At 42.7% G+C, this 21,242-nt stretch overlaps 1 protein-coding gene across 7 annotated transcripts in view; it reads left to right on the top strand.

Annotated features, from left to right (window-relative positions):
• CYP2J2 (cytochrome P450 family 2 subfamily J member 2) overlaps positions 1-21,242 on the top strand; it is a 37,936-nt gene that overhangs the window by 14,918 nt on the left and 1,776 nt on the right. The window contains exons 5-10 of one of the 7 annotated variants that reach the window (XR_003679621.2): positions 2,427-2,603; positions 4,410-4,551; positions 7,313-7,500; positions 10,579-10,717; positions 16,159-16,526; positions 17,929-19,647. Coding sequence is in view for 5 of the 7 variants with exons in the window: in XM_007106141.2 (XP_007106203.1) it covers positions 2,427-2,603; positions 4,410-4,551; positions 7,313-7,500; positions 10,579-10,717; positions 16,159-16,337 (825 nt within the window). In the remaining 2 variants the exon portion in view is untranslated. Of the gene's footprint in view, positions 1-2,426; positions 2,604-4,409; positions 4,552-7,312; positions 7,501-10,578; positions 10,718-16,158; positions 16,648-16,689; positions 16,709-17,928; positions 19,648-21,242 lie in introns of those variants that run through there. The other 6 variants (XR_008617268.1, XM_007106141.2, XM_028489341.2 and 3 more) reach the window with 6 other exon arrangements.

A 21,242-nucleotide genomic window follows, 5' to 3' on the forward strand; every position in this document is an offset into this window, starting at 1 on the left:
TGACATTCGTATAAGGTACCAATCTTTACATGAAGTGCGCCTATGGACCTATGTTCTTTTCTTTAAAAAGCACAATATTGCCATCACCTTTGTGTCTCTCCTCTCCATGTCCCTCCCTAGTCCTCCATGTCCATCCTCCCTCAGAAGTACTCTTCTTTGCCTGACTCTCCCTCGGCACATTGTTTTCAGATTCATATGTTAGTTGCACTTTTTAAAAAAAAATCTGCTTACTTTTCTATTTTATGAATATGCCCCTGTTTGTTATTCTGTTCCCTATTAATAAACACGGGGGATTTCCAATTTGGGGATCTGGAATGAACATTCTTGTCAATCCTTCATGTGGACACATCCACTCATTTCTCTTTCATTTACACCTGTAAAAAATACTTAAAGTTTTCCCAGGTGGTTTCACTACTTACATGTCCATCCATACTTGATATTATCAGTCTTCTAACTTTGTAGGGTATAGATTTAGAGGGGTCAAACTCACCCCTTCCTTGGTAGGCCCTGCTCTCCACTTTTGTCCTGCCAGTGCTGTGAGTCTGTCAAAGCCTCTACTCAGCTTCTTGGCCTCTCAGCCACATTTGTGGATTTGGAAGACACTTCTAGGGGAAAATCAGCCCCAAGGGTTTTATTTATTCTTAACAAGTATCTTTAGCTGGAGACTTATGGATCCATCACACCAATACTGATAAAGTAGTTAGCATGATTCCTGGCACTTTAAAGGGGCATAATGAATGTGAGCTATTATGATTTATTGTCAATGTTATTTTTGAATAATGTTCCTTGTTCTCACTTCTAACCATGGTAGCCCCCCATCTAATTATTCCAGTTTCTTCCCTCCTGTTAAGACAGAACCTAGGAAGTAGGAAGTCATGGGAGTTCAGTGGGTACCCGGCTGACTGTCCCCAGGGAACAGAAATCCTGGGAGGGTAGGATGGGGCAGTAGGGCGTGGGTAAGAAGCATTTCTTAGAGACCCAAAGTAGACCAGGCACTTTGATGGACAACTCTTCATACTTTATTGCAGATAATTTTTTACAGCAGTCCTTTAAAGATGAAATGGATCATCCTGATGCGTGCAAACAGATATGGGAATATGTAAGCACATCCCATAGTAGTCTACTGGCTCTGTGTCAAGTGCAGTATGGATCTCATGTCATTTAGTCATGAAAATAACCATCGGGCCCCACTGGCAGCTAAAGTAGCCACAAATCACATCATTACTACTATTATTATTATTATTACTATTATTACCGAAGTATTATAGCTAGAAAGAAACAGAGCTAATTGTCAAACCCATGCCTGTTTCATGTAAAATCTAGGCAACTTTCTATTACCTTATGCTATCTATTTTCTACTATGTATTATTAGAGAAAATATATTCAAAGACCACTTTATTTCAGTAAAAAATATCTTAGCCACATGGAGATTATATCATAGTGGGGGCAGACAAATAAATACACATACATATTTAACATAGATAGATACATACATAGATAGATACATACATACATAGGTATGTAGATACATAGATAGATACACAGATACGTTTACATAGATAGACATTTTGCGCACACACACACACACACACACACACACACACACCCCCAAATATATATACATACACATACTAATGATAATTGTCACAGAAAAAAATAAAACAAAATAAAGGAATGGAAAGAGAGTATCAGAAGTGCTACTAACTGTAAGATTATCAGGTAAGACAGGTCCAAGTAGGTGACATTTGAGCAGCACATTAATAAATTAAAGGAACTGGAGTTATACAGATTTCAGAGGAAAACCATTCTAGATGGAAGGAATAGCAAATGCAGTGTCCTAAACAAGAATATTTTTTATGTTTTCACAGAGGCCAATGGGGCTGGACTTGAAAGAGTAAAAGAGAGTAAGATGGCAGGGAGTGATAGCAGAGGAGGTGGCAGGAGGGTGAGGGGCCAGCTCATGTAGAGCTCCAGTCTAGGAGAATGGTGTAGAATTTTGTCTAAATGTCATGGAAAGTCATTGGAGGATTGAGAGCCAAAAAGTGAAATAATCAATTAAACAGTTAAATGATCCCTCTGGCAGCTCAGTGGAAAATAGACTGGGCATGGGGTTAAGGATAGAATCAGGAAACCTGTTGGAGGCTTTACAGCATCCAGGTAAGAAATGTTGGTGGTTTGTACAAGGAAGACAAAGCACATGGAGTGGTGAGAAGTGGTCCGAGACTGGTTATATTTTGGATGGAGAGCTGAAGTGCTTTGCCTGAGGGGAAAGAAGAGGGTTGAGAGAGAGAAGAAGAGTCAAGGATGACTCCAAGGGTTAAATTTAAGTAAATAAAAGAGATGGAAAGAGAATGTGGTTTCATTATCTTCAAAAGTAGAAAACTGGCACTCCCTTGTCTCCATGACTGTTTTGTTTTCTCCATCAGCTCTACAATGTCTTTCCAAGGATAATGAATTTCCTTCCTGGACCCCACCAAATGCTCTTCAGGAACTGGGAGAAACTGAAAATGTTTGTTGCCCGTGTGATTGAAAACCACAAGAGAGGTTGGAATCCTGCTGAAGCAAGAGACTTCATTGATGCTTACCTCAAGGAAATAGAAAAGGTGAGGAAACCAGAGCTGTTACCTGAGTTTTACTCTTAAAGAGCAAATGAGGGGATTCTGGTTTCTTATTGCTGCTGTACCAAATCACCACAAACGTGGGGCTTAAAACAACACACATTTGTTCCCTTACAGTTCTAGAGGTCAGAAGGCTGAAACCAGTTTCACTGGGCTGAAGTCAAGTTGCGGGCAGGACTGGCTCCTACTTGAGGCTTTAGGACAGAATCCACTGATTGACTTTTCCAGTATCTAGAGGCTGCTTGTACTCCCTGCCGCAGGGCCCCTTCCATCATCTTCAAAGCCATCGATGTAGCATCTTTTCTGCCACCATCCTCACATCTTCTCTTTATGACTTTCTTGCCTCCCTCTTATAAAGACTCTTGTGATTATATTGGGCCTACTGGGATAATCCAGGATAATCTTCCCATATCAGTATCGTTAATTCACTATATCTACAAAGTCCCTTCTGCCGTGTAACATTCACGGGTTCTAGAGATTAAGACATGGACATCTTTGTGGGTCATTATTCAGCCTACCACAGGGGAGGAAAATAGAGGCAATACTTCATAGAGTGTAGGAATAACATTAACTCAGAATTGATTTATGAGTTAATTGATGAGACAATTAGAAATAAAGATAGAGGTTTAACGGTATTTGGCTTAAGGGCTTTGGAAAGCCCAAATACTGTCTTCTCATGATCTATTCTCTGTCCTCTGCCCATATCTGAGGGAGATACACAGAAAAGGAAGAATAAGTGCTGTTTCATTATTAGTTGGACCAGTGCCCAGTTACCTACCCCTTCCCCCAGCTCCCAGTGCAGAACACAAGTAAATCTGTGTCAGTTGCCAGAGATTAGCCTCAAATGGGATGGACATTTGCCTTCCTCCCTCATCGCCATGTCATCCGCTTTTTAATATTACTATAGGAAAGAAGCAGGAAAAAAAGCAAAATGGGATGTATATCCTTTACCATAGTAACACCTCTGGTTAACACACATCACTGCATCTGTGTCATTGTCTTCTCAGATTATTCATTCGTTCTCCTGGAGCTGGCAGAAATGTGGATTTCTTTCCAACTCCACTCTTGTTTCACCTGATTGGCATAACATTAATAGAAGCATTGATTACTCCTCAGAGGGGGAAACGTCACTTGCTATATGGTGTGCAGGTGTGGGACCACAGAGGGAGGAATGTTGATGCATTGAAGCTTCTGGAGGAACGTGGCAAAGATGCTGGAGTGCCATGAGGAATGGCTGTTGGAATCAGAGAAGTTTAACCTAAAAAGGAAAAGATTAACAGGGAGATATGAGAATTATTGTACTTTAGAGAAATTCAGTTATTCTTTCTGGTATCAGTACAAACATTTGTTGAGAATTTGCTATGTGTCCTTTCCATCTCGCATAATTCATAATGCCATCTTAAGGGGTGAGTATTGTTATTTCTATTTTGTGAAATAGGATATAAGCACAGAAAGGTTTATTAACTTGCTCAAGTCATACAGATAGTGAATGGTGTGGCTAATATTGGAACCCAAGGCTGTTTTTCCAGTGTAATACTAGATTCTCCCAAATGATGGGTGTAAAAAAATGAGTTGTGTTGTTTCATCCACCAAAGCTAATAAAAGCTTCCAGCACTTGGGGCAGGAGGACTCTAGTGATGTTGCAGTAATAAGCCTCTGCCTCCTGAGATGACCAAAGGGAAAGTCATTTCTCCTGGGCTCTCTCCTTCCACGTTTTCTCTAGGATGAGGGCCTCTGTGTTGTGGCAACTAAGAAACATCTGAATAAACCAATAATCATTGTGCTTTCTAGCATAAGGGCAGTGCTACTTCAAGTTTCCACAAAGAAAACCTCATCTACAGCACCCTGGACCTCTTCTTTGCTGGAACGGAGACAACTTCGACGACCCTGCGCTGGGCTCTGCTCTACATGGCCCTCTACCCCGAAATCCAAGGTGAGCATGTCAGTGGACGGGCCTGGGCCAGGTCAGAATGGCACCCCCTGGAACACACTGTCCCAAGGTGGGACCAGAAGGTAGCATGGTAGGATGGAGAGATAGGTAGGACAGTTACCAGGCCAGGTGGACTTGAGAACGGGAGCCTTCTTCGGTTTTTCTGTGAGGATTGTGATGGGTCCATGTAACACAACTATAATAGAGAGTCCCAGCCCTCTGGAAACTCGCAGTCCAGTGGAGAAAACAGTGAAGTCCACTGACATCGTGGTGAGTTCCAGGAGAGAGTTCCATTCCACTCACGTATGAAATCTGGTCGCAGCCTTCCCTCCTTTTAAGTAATGTCTTCCATTGCCCTGTGGACAATGTTCTTACTCCTTAATCTGGTATATCATGCCCTCTGCTGTGCCTCTTTCTGCCTGTCCAGCCTCGACTCTACCCACCCTGCATGGGGGCGTCATTAAGTCATATGTCACTTAATTTCACTGTCCTTATTTGTACCTCTGGGCCGTCACACCTGCTCTTCCCTAGAAGAATAATACCAAAATGTATTTCCCTAATTTCTCTGCACGGTAAACCCCTAGCTATGCTTGAAGAGTTTACTCAACCACAGCCCCTCTAAGATGTTTCCCCACACTTCTGGGAAAATACTAGCATTTCCTTCCTTTAAAGATTGCCTAATTGCACCTGCATTACTTTCTTACCACACATTATTTATATATCTTCCCCACAGACTGTAATCCTTTCGAGGACAGTGACACTGTTACAATCATTTTTCATTTTCTAGGCCCCAGAACAGTTTAAGCACATGAAGGATAAAAACTGTTGGGATACAGTTTTGCAAACTGTGGGTAAAAGTTTATTAACAGGACATAAAATCAATTTAGTGGATCGAGACTAACTTTTTTCCCTAAATTAAAAAAATAGATTAGGGAAATCAGAGTGCTTTCTGTGTATTAAGGATAAAGCTTTTTTGTGAAACTTTCTTTCCTTATACATATGAATAAATGTTTGTTTTATATGTGTGTATATTTATGTTTATGTGTCCTGAGTCATGCACTTATAAAATGCACTTGTAACTGTGAATTACAGGGTTTTCTTTAAATTTATTTATTTATTTATTTTTAAATTCTCTGTTTTTATTTATCAGATACTTTTTTTCATAAATTTATTTAATTTATTTATTTTTGGCTGCATTGGGTCTTCGTTGCTGAGCGCGGGCTTTCTCTAGTTGCGGCGAGTGGGGGCTACTCTTCGTTGCGGTGCTCAGGCTTCTTGTTGCGATGGCTTCTGTTGTTGCGGAGCATGGGCTCTAGGCACGCGGTGTTCAGTAGTTGTGGTGCGTGGGCTCAATCGTTGTGGCTTGCGGGCTCTAGAGCACAGGCTCAGTAGTTGTGGTGCACGGGCTTAGTTGCTCCGTGGCATGTGGGATCTTCCCAGATCAGGGATTGAACCCGTGTCCCCTGCATTGGCAGGTAGATTCTTAACCACTGCACTACCAAGGAAGTCCTTTTTAAATTTAAAAGCCACCTAGTTAGCGTACTGATATAGCTTCCCTATTAGAGGCTCCAAAATACCAATGGCTTAAAATGGCATAAAAAGTGGATGCAACCCAAGTTTCTATCAATGAATGAATGGATAAGCAAAATGTGGAATGCAATGGAATATTAATCAGCCTTATAAAGAAAACATTCTGACACATGCTACAACATGGATGAACCTTGAAGACATTATGCTAAACTAAGTAATCCAGTCAAAAAAGGCATATGCTGTGTGATTCTATTCATATAATGTATCTAGAGTAGTTGAATTCATAGAAAGCATAAGTAAAATGGTGGTTGTCAGAGCCTGGGGAAATTGCAAAATGCATCCTCTTCAATGGATGTAGAGTTTCAGTTTTGCAAGATAAAAATTTCTGGAGATTGGTTGCACAACAATGTGAATATACTTAACATTATTAAACTGCACACTTAAAATGATTAAGATAGTAAATTATATATTATGTTTATTTTACCACAATTTTAAAAGTTTTTAAATATTCAGTTAAAAAAAAAGGAGTTTTATTTTTCTTTCAAATGAGAAACTCTAAGCTGGACTCTGCAGAACCCTTTTGGGGTCCCAGCTCTATCCATTGTGTTGCTCTGCTGTCTCTAGAATGGTGCCCTTGTTGGCACTCTCAAAGATGGCTCACCTCTAAGGTTGCCTTTCCACCAGTAGGAAGGGAAGAAGGAGGAGGAAGCACACACCCTTCCTTTAAGGGCCTCTTCCAAGTATTAAACATCCCCTCTACTTACATTCTATTGGTCAGAACTTAGTCACAGGGCAATCTGGGAAATGTAGTCTTTAGCTGTGCAACCAGATATCCAGCTAAAATATCTATTTTTGTAGAAAAAGAAGAAAACAGATATTGGGGCACAATTAATGGGATTTTTTTTCATTTGTTGGTTGCTTCCCTAAATCAGTTCATGTAAATCTCAAAACATCCTAAAGCGGAAGTGGATTTATCCTAACGAATAAAAAGAGCAAACTGAGGCTCAAAGAATTTCAGTAACGTGCAGCAGGAATGTTATAGAGCAAGAGTTTTCCACTAGATTTGTCTCACACCAGGGCCCACTTTCCACTCACATACCTCCCTGAGGAGCTAGTCTAGAGAGCCTACGATAACCTTAGCCATTTTGATCCTGGTTATTCCATTCCTTAACTTAACGAGGCTCAAGGAAAGTTATGGAATAATAGAATAATAGAACCTCCTCTGCTTTTCCAGAAAAAGTCCAAGCTGAGATCGACAGGGTGCTTGGCCAATCACAGCAGCCGAGCACGGCAGCTCGAGAGTCCATGCCCTACACCAACGCTGTCATCCACGAGGTGCAGAGAATGGGAAACATCATCCCCATGAATGTGCCCAGAGAGGTGACAGTGGACACCACCCTGGGTGGATACCACCTGCCCAAGGTAATTAGGGGCTCATTCACAGCCTCAGATCTCCAAGTTCATATTTGTAAATGGTGGGAATCTCAATTGGAAAAGTAACATGTGTTCTTGTCCTAGAGAATCGCTTAAATAGGGAGAGAGATATATTATGCCTGATGAAATACTAGTTTTGTTCCCTGGGTATGATCTTAGAAAATTAGTTCAACTGGATGTTAATAGGTGTTATGGAGGGGAAGGGGATTCCTAGGTCAACTGTGTTTAGGCAAAGCCTGGCTTTTCTTTGCTGTGAGATTTCTTACTATGTGACATGCATTGTGAATATTTCTGGGGATACAGCAAGAAGCAATTCTCAGTCAGACTTTGCCATAAGGTCCATTTCTTTGCCTTGGGAGAGCTTCTTACAGGATAGGGAACTGCCAGACTTACTTTAGAATATTCTGCTTCATAATCCTGGGTTATAGAATGTTGAAATATGAAGGGACATTTGAGACCTCCTGGGCCAACATCACATTGGTGCTGGTGTTTCTAACATAATATCCCCACTGGTATTTTTCCAGCTTTGTCTTACAGCCCCTTGATGGGACTGTCTCACAAGGGAAAGCAATCCAATTGTGTGCAGTATTAAATATCAGAAAAGGAGAGAAAGGAACCAATGCTTTTTAAATAGGATTATGTTCCATGGACTATATAGATTATTTTAAATGTCTTAGTCAGTCCTCGGCATAATTCTGTTATCCTTATTTTATAAATTTGGAAGCCGAGGCTCAGAGAGTAATTAATCTTGCATAAGATCTCTCAGCTACAGTGACAAGAGTTGGGCTCCAGGAACGGAACTGTTCTGATTCCCAGGCTCATCTTTTTTGTACTACACCATGTTCTCTCCACAGGAGTTGCTTTACTTTGACTTTAAAAGAGTCTCTCTGAAATATTCCTCAGTGGGTCCCTGTTAAATTCCCGGTCCTCACAACGGAAATTCTGCTCTCGCTCTGCCCACCGCTCTTAGGATCTCAGCAGGCAGCTCTCCTGTGCCCCCTAGTGTCCTCTCTGCACACTGCACATTTAGTGCAGTTTAGTGCAGTTCTTTCCTTTCTCCACCTTGGTGGGCCTCTGTGGATCCATTAGATCCAGTTTGTCTAAGTTGCTCTGTTTGTTGTACCTGGGGATGATCTCAAGGCAAAGCCAGAGGAGCTTCCGCATTGGACACCCCTTAGTCACCATCCCTGCAGAGCCAGGAAAAGCAGCTATTCCTGCAGCAATTGCATTTACTATTTTCTTGCTGATTGACCATCTTGTGGGTGAAGGCTGAGGTAAATTATCTCACAGGTGATCTTTGCATTTTTATAGCAATTCATTTAGCTCCAGGGAATCATCCCAGCTCAACAGACTTGTTCTAACATTGATTTTTAATATTGACTGGAATTATCATCCTGGGAACTGTGAGATCCCATTGACTATACATTGTAGAGGCTAGGAGCCATAACTCTGATGTCAAGCGTCCTAATTCAAATCATTGTTCTACTTCCTCCCACCCTGTGACTTTGGGCATCTTATTCAACCTCTCAGAGCTTCAAATTCTTTATCCATACAAGTGCATTTAAGGGCTTCCCTGGTGGCGCAGTGGTTGAGAGTCCGCCTGCCAATGCAGGGGACACGGGTTCGTGCCCCGGTCCGGGAAGATCCCACATGCCGCGGAGCGGCTGGGCCCGTGAGCCATGGCCGCTGAGCCTGCGTGTCCGGAGCCTGTGCTCCGCAACGGGAGAAGCCACAGCAGTGAGAGGCCCACGTACCGCAAAAAGAAAAAAAAAAAAAGAAAAGAAAAGTGCATTTAAATCCACCTCACAGGTGAACATGTAATGAGATCATGCATGTATAATATTTAACCTTGTGCTGACTATAGAAAGGGCTCAAAATAGCAGTTATTATTCTTTATTAATTCATCAGATGTTCATGAAGCACCTGAAACGTTTAGGGCTCAGAAAACAACTCGGAGGAAAATAATCATGCAAGTTTATAAGTACAAACCACGGTAACTGCCCAAAGGAGAAAACTCACGGGCTTGTAGAAAGCTGCAAGCTGGCTGCTATGAGAAGTGGAAGCAAGAGCGGGCAGAGAAGGCTCTTTCCAGAGGAGCGATGTTTGAGCTGAGGATTGAAGGGTGATTAAGAGTTAGCTCGATGACAGAGTGGGGAGCAAGGGCATTTCAGGCAATGTGAACAGCATGTAAAAAGGCACAGGAATGAGTGGGAACATGCGGCACGTTTGAGAAACGGAAGGAAGCTTGATATAGTGGGAGTGCAGGCAGGAGGGTCGCTCAGACAGGGAACGGGTGAGGTGTCCTTAATCTAAGAGTGACGGGAGCCATCGAAGAGTGTGTATCAGGTTCTGGGTGTGGTGGGTGGACGAGTGTGGAATGATAAAATCATGTTCAAAGCTAACTCTGCTTTCAGTGTGTGGAGCACATTGAAGGGGAAGAGAGGCAAAGGTCATAGTCAGGGCTATTAGAGGAGTACAGCCAAGCAAGGTGATAGCCTGGACCAGAGGGCAGAGGTGGACATAAAATGGAGGTGACAGAATCAAGAGAAATTTCAAGTACAGTTGACCAGCCTAGCTTAAGGACTGGATGAAGGCAGAATGAGGGAAAGGGAGGCACTAAGGAGGACTCCTGGGTTTCTTGTCATGTATCTGGAAGGATAGTGGTTCCTTTCACTGGGCGACCTCATTCTATTATTAAACTCTCTGTAGAACAGACTAGACATTGGAGGGAAGAGAGTGGGAGATGTCACATTTTTCTCTTATTGATGCATACATGTTCCCTCCCAAATTATACACTGACAAGTCCCTGCAGAGATCCATTCTGCAGTCGAGTAGTCACACTTCCCCAGGTAAAATTCCCAGCAGACAATTCCAGTCCATCATGGTAAGCTGCCCCATGGCAAAGAGCAGGGTCCTAGGGGTTGGGCTCAGAGGGAGAGGATTGGGGAGGTTGAGGGAGTTCAGGGTGCTATCAGCCTTGGTGTGGGAGCCGGGGGGACTGCCACCCCTCTGCATATGTGTGTTGTGTGGGTCAAGTCTTACCTGAGTCCTTGCTGCCTTCTCCAGGGGACCATGGTCCTGACCAACCTGACTGCACTGCACAGGGACCCCGCAGAGTGGGCCACTCCCGACATGTTCAATCCAGAGCATTTTCTGGAGAATGGACAGTTTAAGAAAAGGGAAGCCTTTCTGCCTTTCTCAGTAGGTGAGTAGCAAGAAATAAGAGTGTGGGAACCCAGACTCTCAGCCCTTCCCTACTCTTCTCCCTGGTGTGCTTTGCTTTAGTTGGAATGTGTCCAGGTTCAACAGGAAGAAATAGCTCACAACCTAAAAGTTGAGAATGTTTTATTCAGTGCATTACTGAGGACTCTACCCTGGGAAGGCAGCCTCTCAGATAGCTCTTAGGGACTGTTCCCAAAAGATAAGGAAAGAATGAGGATATATAGGAGTTTTTGCTGGAAAAAACCCATGTAGTCAAACATCAAAAGACTACTGATAGTCACAAAAAAAAAACCCCAAAAACCCAGACATCTCAAGTTTATGATTTTAATGCCTTTTTATGGGAAGATGCAAGAGTTTGGGCTTATTGAAATTTTCCTTTATATGCATCCTAACACTCTAGGGCCAGTATCCTCTTTTTCTCCATCCTGAATTCCACTCAGAGCACACCACTGGGGGCAGCTGCAGTGACTGATGGCTCATGGAGGGCAACCTTCACTGTTTAACCAGAATGGCAAGCAGCAGTTTTCAGTCCGCACCAGATAGTCCACTCCAGCATGACTCCCTCTTTTTTTTTTTCTTAAAGCATGTTTTTTTTGTTTGTTTGTTTACTTATTTATTTATTTTTGGCTGCATTGGGTCTTCATTACTGCACGCGGGCTTTCTCTAGTTGTGGCGAGCGGGGGCTACTCTTCCTTGCGGTGCGTGGGCTATTCATTGCAGTGGCTTCTCTTGCTACGGAGAACGGGCTCTAGGCACGCGGGCTTCAGTAGTTGTGTCACGCGGGCTCAGTAGTTGTGGCTCGCAGACTCTAGAGCGCAGGCTCAATAGTTGTGGTGCACAGGCTTAGTTGCTCCGTGGCATGTGGGATCATCCTGGACCAGGGCTCGAACCTGTGTCCCCTGCATTAGCAGGTGGATTCTTAACCACTGTGCCACCAGGGAAGTCCCAGCATGACTCACTCTTGCTGTTGGTTGCAACTCAGGATTCCCTGGGTGGAACATCACCAGGACTTGTACCCTTACTTCCTAAGTCCTGGCTTGACTCTGATGGAGATTTCAGCTTCACATTGTGCTGGCCCCCAGAACACTGGAACAAGAGCTCAGACCCTGCCTGTCTCCCAGAGAGAAGGTTGAACACTTGCCTTCTTTGTAGAGTTTTAAATGTTCCAAGATCTTTTTAGGGCAACCCATTCACACAGAACTAGAGCCAATTGCTAAGAAGAGGCTGGGGGAGGGGCAAGGAAAAGGACTACTTGCTTCTCATTATGGGCATCACAAGTAACTCTAAATGTCACAGGCTTAACTAGATGAGATTCTACTCTATAACAGGTCCCTGAAGAGGTCCTTTTGCTGTTTCAAATTCTAAGGACCCTTTAAAAACCTAATTAATACATTTACATGGTATACAACTTGAAATGTACAAAAGAAGATGCAGTGAAAACTCTCATGTTTCCAAGCCAGCCAGTTCCAAAAGGGTGTTTTAATTTATAACAATGTAAAATTAGTGAGAAAAATTTTAGTATATTCCATGTATTGAGTTAGGTATGTTGCAGAGATCAATTCAACTAATTTCCCAATTTCTTAATTTTATAAATATTTCCTGAGCATCTATCATGTGTCAGGCATTCAGCCCTGAGGATATGACAATGAATGAAGTAGAAAAAAATATCTCTTAAGGAGCATGTGTTCTAGTGTAAACTTACAAGTTTCAAATTCCTATTATCACCACATTGGAGATAAGCCCTGAGGCTTGGCAGAGCCGTTTATAGCATCTAAAAAGCTATAAAGCTCACAGGGCAGAGCTAGAACTCAATGTTAACCAGGTTTATCAAACACTAAAGCCTGTGCTCTTCCTAGCAGTGTCTCCTAAAAAAGATAACTATGCTACACTGAGTTGACACTCAGAAATTCATGATAGGTTTCTTATCATTAAATTAAATATAGATTGATTTGCTGAGACAGTATCATTTTGTTGATCATGTCTCTAAAGTACAGAAAGGGAGGCCTTTGAATTTGAACCCATGTATGCGTGATCTGGAGCCCAGATTTTCCTGCTATAGGACACTGTCCTGAGTGTATCTGGACTGATTCTGCTTAGATCTTCTGTATCTTTCTTCCTCTGATTCTATGCCACTTTTCCTCACGTTGGACAAGTCACTTCCTAACACGAAAGCAGACATGAGATATGGGAATACCTTCCAGTCTTCCTGTCTACAAGAGCTTCAGATTTCCTATTATAGTGCAAAGTTTCACCTGTGTATTTTAAGTATTATAATTATTCTTGACTCACTGTTTTTTTTGCTATTGAGAGTTTATAACACACCCCCTTTTTTTAAAAATGTTTATTTATTTATTTTTGGCTGTGTTGGGTCTTCGTTTCTGTGCGAGGGCTTTCTCCACCTGTGGCGAGCGGGGGCCACTCTTCATCGCGGTGCACAGGCCTCTCACTATCGCGGCCTCTCTTGTTGCAGAGCACAGGCTCCAGACGCGCAGGCTCAGTAATTGTGGCTCACGGGCCTAGTTGCTCCGCGGCATGTGGGATCTTCCCAGACCAGGGCTCGAACCTGTGTCCTCTGCATTGGCAGGCAGATTCTCAACCGCTGCGCCACCAGGGAAGCCCATAACATACCCTTTTAATTACAGGTTTCATTTGCAGCAATTTATCTCATTTAATCCTTACAGCAACCCAGTTATTAATAGTTAGACAGGCAATCAATCAGTATGCCGTTTCTTAATGTAAGGAAACTAAGAATAAGGAGAATTGTTTTTTATTCAAGATCACATGCCCAAAGAATTGCCTGAACAGGGCCTAACACTCAAGTTCCCTCGTTCTCATCTAGTGCTCCTTCTTGCATAATTACAATGTAACTCATTTCCCCACTTAAAGGCCCTTCCATTTTAAGATTCAGCAAGTTCATATCATATGTATCAATTATTACATTGCTGCATAACAAAGGTGGAAAACTCAGTGACTTAAAATGATAAGTGTTAATATTGCTCACGAGTCTGCAGTTGAGCTGGGAGCTCAACTGATCTTAGCTGGCCTCTCTGGCCTTTTTGGGAGGTCAGCTGGCTGAAGGCAGATCTAGGATGACCTCAGCTGGGACAGTGGGGCTCTTTTCCAAGTTTCATCCTCCAGCAAGCTAGCCTGGCTGGTGTTCATGTGGAAGATAAAGACCCTGAGAGGGAGAACAGGAAGCACATAATGCCTCCTAAGGGCCAGGCTGGGAACTGGCCACAATCACTCCCCCCTGCATTCTGTCGCCAGTGCAAGTCATAAGGTGAGACCTGGTGCAAGGGGAAGGGAAAATAGCACAATTTTTATGGGAAGAGCTATGAAATCACATTGCAAATGATGGGGGTACAGGGAGAGAGGGGAAATTGGAGCCATTTTTGCAAGCAGTTGGTCTTACTATCTGTCTTTCTGCCTGAGAAGAATGAAATTCTTAGAAGGCAGGCAATTTGGGGATTCCCTCAGCTGTGACAGAATGAGGCCTAGCTAAACAGTTTTCAAGAGATAGAAACCTGAAAGATGCACTGACTTAAGAAGTCAACACCACTGTCTGGCTTTCCCCCACCATACTCCCGGCTTTGGTGCACAGCTGCTTTGCCTCATTCTTGATTCAGCACTTTCTAAAAACAGCCTCCCTGAAGGGATGGGATGTGGACAGCTCCTGCCCTTCTCTTGCAAAAGATGATCAGGTGTGGAATTAGGATACATACACAATCAGGGCAAATAGCAAAGCTATTACTGCAAATTTATATTTTCTCTTCCTCATTTAAGTTTTTCCCACTTGATCCAACAAAGCGGCAGACAGCTTCATGAAAGGCAAGAGGCTGAGTCCTCATTTTTCAAAAAAATGTTTAAAAAGTCACTGGATCATAGGAGATAAGGTTAGGAAGGACTTTTCCCAAAAACCCTAGGTCAGTGTTCTCATTTTACTAATGAGGTAATTGACCTGGTTAGTTAGTGGAAGCGTCAAGGAGAAGGTCCATGTTTCCCGTGGTCCAGGATGAAGCTTTGAAATCAAGTAGCCCTTGTTTTCATAATTTTAAAAGCAAATTCATATCTCCTGTCTTACTGGTATCCTTGCCCAGCCACATAATGTAGTTAGGAGAGAGATTATCTCATATGTTCGACATGTTTAGGTCTGTAAGAATAAAGGGTTTACTCATAGCCCAGAGCTGGTTACTGGCGGAACCTGTACTTTAACCCTGGTTCCTGACTAGGTCCAGTTTGGTCACAATATCTGGATTCTTCTAGGAAAATCTTGGATATTTACAATACCTCTGATCTGTACTATTTTAACAGATTTCCTCATTGTACTATTTGTGATGGGTAAAGAGATAAGGATGAGAGGAACAGATAAATAGGCATACGCTGGTGGGAAACATGCACAAAACAATATAAGTACGATATAATTCTGAAGCATATTTCAATTTACTAAACACTTTTGCAGATACTCTCTAATTTTATTTCCTCAACAGCTCATTACAGGCAAGGACAAAATAGAGGCATGTGTATATTAACTATTTCCAAGAAAGTTTCATGACATGGGGAAACTCAAAGCAGTAAAAGCATCACACAGAATTAGCTACAGAGAGTAATCCCAGTGATGGTGTGCTAGAGAATCCTTACAAGGACCATGAGGAAATATGTCAAAATGTTAACAAGGGTTCTGTCTGGATTATGAGATCTCTTATTGTGTTTATACTTTTCACATTTTTGTTTCTTTTTGTAGTGAATATATATTACTTAGGGAGAAAGTAAGTTATTAAAACACCCACAAGAGGGCCGGTGGTAGAGACCAGCGTGGGGTGCTGTTACACAAGTCAGGCGAGGAGCGCATTCATGAGGGGGAGGGCGTGGCGGAAACCCGGAACACGTGAAGCACAGGTGGGATGAGATGGCATCTGTCCTGCGCAGGTAGCCACGGCAGAGAGATTTCCAGTCATTAAGGAGGGAAACGTGATAAAGAGAAAAGATGCCTCATACTTGAGAAACCTTGCTCTGATGTTTACTTGCTTATACTTTTCAACTATTTTCTTTTAACAATTGAGAAAAATTACCTAGAATTTTGTTCTTTGTCTGCTTTTGTCATTATTGTTTGCTAATGGATTTTTGAAAGGCCTTAGGCTAGACTTCACTTGCTAGATCAACCCAGGCCTCTGACTTCTTTCATCTACACCCTGTGCCTCACCTGTCTGATCCCTGAAGGCATTGGACTGTGTGATTGTGGATTTAGCTCGTTGGGCTTTGGTTAACTCAGGTGGCTGCAATAAAATAAGCCAAGTACATAAAGCCCCAGGGCCTAACAGGCCCTCCATTTGCTCGGGTTTTACAAGACGTGGTAGAAGGTTTCAGTCCTTGCTGGGCACAGACGCCGCCCGAACAGGTAACTCACCTTATATTTTTGTCTTTCAGGTAAGCGGATGTGCCTTGGAGAACAGTTGGCAAGAACTGAGTTGTTTATTTTCTTTACTTCCCTTGTGCAAAAATTCACCTTCAGGCCTCCAAACAATGAGAAGCTGAGTCTGAACTTCAGAATGAGCCTGACCATCTCTCCAGTCAGCCACCGCCTCTGTGCCGTTCCTCGGGCATGAAGTTGTCGGGGAGGGAGAGGGTAAGGAAAGCAGGAAGAATGGCCGTGTCACCCCAAGGCAGGAGCGCCTGCTCAGCAGTGAGGGAACAGCATGCAGTGCCTCTGAGGACAGGTCATAGGAACTGGACTCAGAGGAAACAGGATCCAAACCCCAGCTTTGCCATCTCCAGTGGAGCCTTGAGCAAATCAGGTATGTTGTGAGTGATTTGCCTCTCCAGCCAGGAAATGAAAAGAGAATAGTGATTCCTTCTCTAAAGGAAGAGTTGCTGTAAAAACCAGAGTGATTTGGAAACCATAAAGCACATCATAAAAGTCATAGCTGTGATCTGCCTCCTTGCTGCTTCCTTCCTTAGACGGGGACTTGCTTCTGACCTGTTGAGATGGCCCCGGGTCAGAGTGATGCGAAATGGTGGATAAGAAAAGTCGGGCCCTGGGGCAGCCATAGAGGTCAGCTCGAAAGGCCCTCACACTTGGTAGCACTGGGCAAGCTTATCCTGGTTCTGCCTCTGAATGGCCCCTGGGAAGTCAGCAGGGCAGGTAGGATTCCTGATTTATAGGCAGGTTTCTATGGAGAAGAAATTTCTCTGATTTACCTAAGGATACACTCCTTGGCCTTGGACCCCAGGACCAAGAAGCATGTGACCACTTTAACCAAACCTGGAAAGTAGGTTTGGGAGGAAAAATGTGGAAATATTTTCTGCCTTCAAGGTGCCTCCTAACCTTAAATCCCCTCTCAGGCATTATTTATTCCCAAGCCATTTCATACTGGATTTGACAATGTGGTGGGTGTGATCATTTCTCACAAATTGATGTCGGCTTTTGGTTGGCAAGTATTCCCTGCCTAAACACAACAGCTGAGCCTTGGTAGAATATTTTATAGCAGGAACTAGAAATGTCAGAATCCTGCTCAACCCTCCTTCATGTAGTCATTGAGGGAAGAAAATGGCATCAGCTGGAAGGCCAGGTACCCCTGATAGTCCATGGAGTTTTGATGCCAACCCCCATGCAGACAAACACAAACAAACCTGGTAAACAGGCCTAAACCATACAGAAGGTCTTTTTTTCTAAGGTGGTTAGACTTAAGTAATTTAAATAGGTAAGAACAAAACGGGCCATGAGGACCTGGGACTTTTCATTCCTGTTGCTTGGGATTCAGAGAAAAGCCAATTCAGTGAAGACCATTAGAAAGGGAAACAGGGAGGGAGGAGAGAGAGAATTAGAATGAGGTGGGGTGGGGGAGGGAAGAAGCAAGAGAGAGAAAATTGGTGGTTGGAGGGTGGCAGGCAAGAGAGAGACAGAGACTGAGTCTAGCTGGTGCTCGTCTGAGTCTGTCTGAGAGAGCCGAGAGTTATGTCTGGATGCATGGTAACCTTTCCTAATATGTAGGAGTTAGATTTGGTCCTTCCTGGCTGCTAGAACAGACAGGGAGAACCAAAGCCACCCACCAGAGGGTACTTTCTTTGTAAACTCCTGGAAAGTTGCATCTCTAGAAAACAACCCAAATGATATTTCTAGAATAAAACCAATCAAACCAGGCCTTGAACTTCCAGAACACCTGAGATCTTGTCTTCCATTTCTTTTTTTCCCCTCAGTCAGATCATCCACGTAGAAGACTGAGAAATTGGCCAAAAGACTTTCCATTATGTACTGTCTCCTCAACTGTTAAATGAAGGACTTTGTTGAGTGATCTCTGAATTCCGTTCCTGCACTGCTGTTCATTTTCCATGATTCTAAGTGGGCAGGCATTTATGTACTTGCTGTGGAATCAATGGAAAACCCTCGGACACTCATCCTGACCTAATAGATGCAATGGGACCCAGAGCCAAGTACAGTGTGACCACAATTAACCAGAAAGCTTGGGGACACATGACTGAGAGTAGCTGAATTTTCTGGTCATATAAAATGTCTCCTTCTTTCCCCAAAGCTCATTGGAGAAACTCTAAAATATGAATTCTCTTCCTGTCCAAGCATGACACAAAGATTTTGTTTTCTTCACTTTTGTAACTCTCTTGTTGCTGGTCCATTTTGGAAGCTCCTGCTCCCCTTTCCCTCTTCCTTTGTATATGTGTCTGACACACAGGAGGCCCCCAATCCACCAGGGCCCTCCATGTGCATTGCCCTTGAGGGGGTCATGCTTTTCCTCTACGTAATGCCTCTCTCCCAATCTTGGGCATCTGCAAATTCAGCTCCTTTTATCCCATATTACCAGTGCAGTCAGTCCTCTTGCTAGGATCCAAGATGACCCCAAGCTGGCTGTGCAATAGGGTCCACAATATGTCACATTATGACAAAGATGACATTATGTGGAGATCCCTCCCAAAAGAGCCCTCTCAAGAGAGCCACTGCAGTCGCCCTCACTGAGCCTATTGCCTATAGGAAGTTTCAAACCTCCATGTGACACTCGTTCTTGTACTCCAGGAACTCCACACAGCACAGGTAAATCCCTCTTGGCTTGAAGCCTCCTCCCTGGTGAGGGGTAACTATGTCCCTCCCTCCTTTGTGGGAGATGGGTGGGAAGTAAGGGGGACCCTCCTGTTAAAGAAAACCAGAGATGAACAGTAGTAAAGTGTCAAAACCAGACTTCATTCATGACTATTGCAATAGAAGGAGAGAGTCTTCAGTATAGAACTGGGCTCAATTCTGCATAAAGCATGGACAGGTGGGGCTTTACAGCCAAGGAGCAGGGTGGGGTCAGTGGATGGAAAAGGACAAGGTTAAACTGATTCCACAGGAGTCTGGCTGAAGGCAGGCCCGGGTGATCAGATATTGAGGGTAAGGGTTTCCCTCTAATCTGGCTGAGCAAGAATCTTGCTGCAACTTGCAAGCCAGACAAGGACAGTCACCAAGGTCAATGTCTAGAGAGTTTAGAGCATCCTGACTAAAGTTTACTCCAGCAGAGTCCTTTCCTCACCTTACCACCTATTATATACCCTCTTTCCAGGCAGTGGGCTACAGGGTTACAAAAGCTGTTTCCACGTACCCGTGGCAGGGCCCGTACAGCGTCCCAGTGACTTACTTTAGACCTGGGGCCTCACCAGCACTTGGCAGGGACCACTTGACTGGCAGAAACTGGGACTCCAGCTGAAACTGAGAAAGAAAGAAGCCCTTTTTCACATTCCTTTACAAATGTGCTATCCGGGCCACAATCAGACCGTGATGCTATTTCTCTTTTTATGTTGAATGAAAGTGTAGATGAATGACACAGGACTCCTTAGGACATTGCTGTTTCCAAAGGTCAGCACTGTGAATGGCAGGAACAGGCCAGGACTATAAATGTAGCAGAAATTGGACCAACGCTGTACAGCTGTGACATACTTTACAAGGGATTCTTTGTCTAGTTTTAACTTTTACTCTAACACATGTATCCCCTGGTGTTTCTGCCATTAAGTCTCTGAAAGTAAAGATCCAAATATATTTGTAATGGAAGATGAGCCTTCATTTTATTCTGATTAGCTTTGGATGAAAAGTCCACAATAATGCATATTTTTTTTTCCTATTCATTATAAGTCTTTTGTTCTCTGGCTGTTTTGTAGATTTTTTTCTCTTATTATTACTCCTTAGCAGTTTGGTTATAAAGTGTCTTCGTAGAATTTTCTTTTTGTTTATCCTAATTGAAGTTCATTGACGTTACTGGATCAATGACTTAATATTTTGAACTATTTTGATATTTTGAATATCAATATTTTGAGAACATTTGGATACATTTTGGTCTTCAAATTTTTTTTCAATAAATAAATAAATAATTTCTTCAAATATTATTTATGAACTCACACCTTGCCCCCATATACATAGGATTCAGTTGCACATATGTTAGACCCCTTGATATTGACTTACTGGATCCTGAAGTTATGTTAATTTTTTTCAGCCTCTTTTCCCTCTGTACTTCAGTTTGGATAAATTCCATTGCCCTGTCTTTTTTTTTTTTTAATTGAAGTATAGCTGATTTACAATGTTGTGTTAACTTCTGCACAGCAAAGTGATTCAGTTATATCTCTATATATATTCTTTTTCACATTCTTTTCCATTATGATTTATTACAAGACATTGAATATAGTTTCCCTGTGCTATACAGTAGGACCTTGTTGTTTATCCATTCTATATATAATAGATTGCATCTGCTAATCCCAAATTCCCAATCCAGCCCTTCCCCACCCGCCCTCCCCCTTGGCAACCACAACTCTGTTCTCTATATCTGTGAGTCTGCCTCTGTTTTGTAGATAATTTCATTTGTGTCATGTTTTAGATTCCATGTATAAGTGATATCATATGCTATTTGTCTTTCTCTGACTTAAGTCACTTAATATGATAATCTCTAGGTCCATCCATGTAGCTGCAAATGGCATTATTTCACTCTTTTTTGTGGCTTGGTAGGATTCCATTGTACATATATATACCACATCTTTTTTATCCATCCAGCTGTTGATGAACATTTAGGTTGCTTCCATGTCTCAACTATTGTAAATAGTGCTGCTATGAACATAGGGGTGCATGTATCTTTTCGAATTATAGTTTTGCTAGGATATATGCCCAGAAGTGGGATTGCTGTATCATTTACTTTTAGTTTTTGAGGAACCTCCATGTTGTTTTCCATAGTGGCTGTACCAATTTACAGTCCCACTTACATGGTAGGAGGGTTCCCTTTTCTCCACACCCTCTCTAGCATTTATTTGTAGACTTTTTGATGATGGCCATTCTGACGGATGTGAGGTGACACCTCATTGTACTTTTGATTTGCATTTCTCTAATAATTAGTGGTGTTGAGCATCTTTTCATGCGCCAAGTGACCATCTGTATGTCGTCTTTGGAGAAATGTCTATTTATGTCTTCTGCACATTTTTTGATTGACTTGTTTGTTTTTTTGTTGTTGAGTTGTAAGAGCTGTTTGTATATTTTGGAAATTAAGTGC

Source organism: Physeter macrocephalus, chromosome 4 (assembly GCF_002837175.3).
Source record: "Physeter macrocephalus isolate SW-GA chromosome 4, ASM283717v5, whole genome shotgun sequence".
Taxonomy (NCBI): domain Eukaryota; kingdom Metazoa; phylum Chordata; class Mammalia; order Artiodactyla; family Physeteridae; genus Physeter; species Physeter macrocephalus.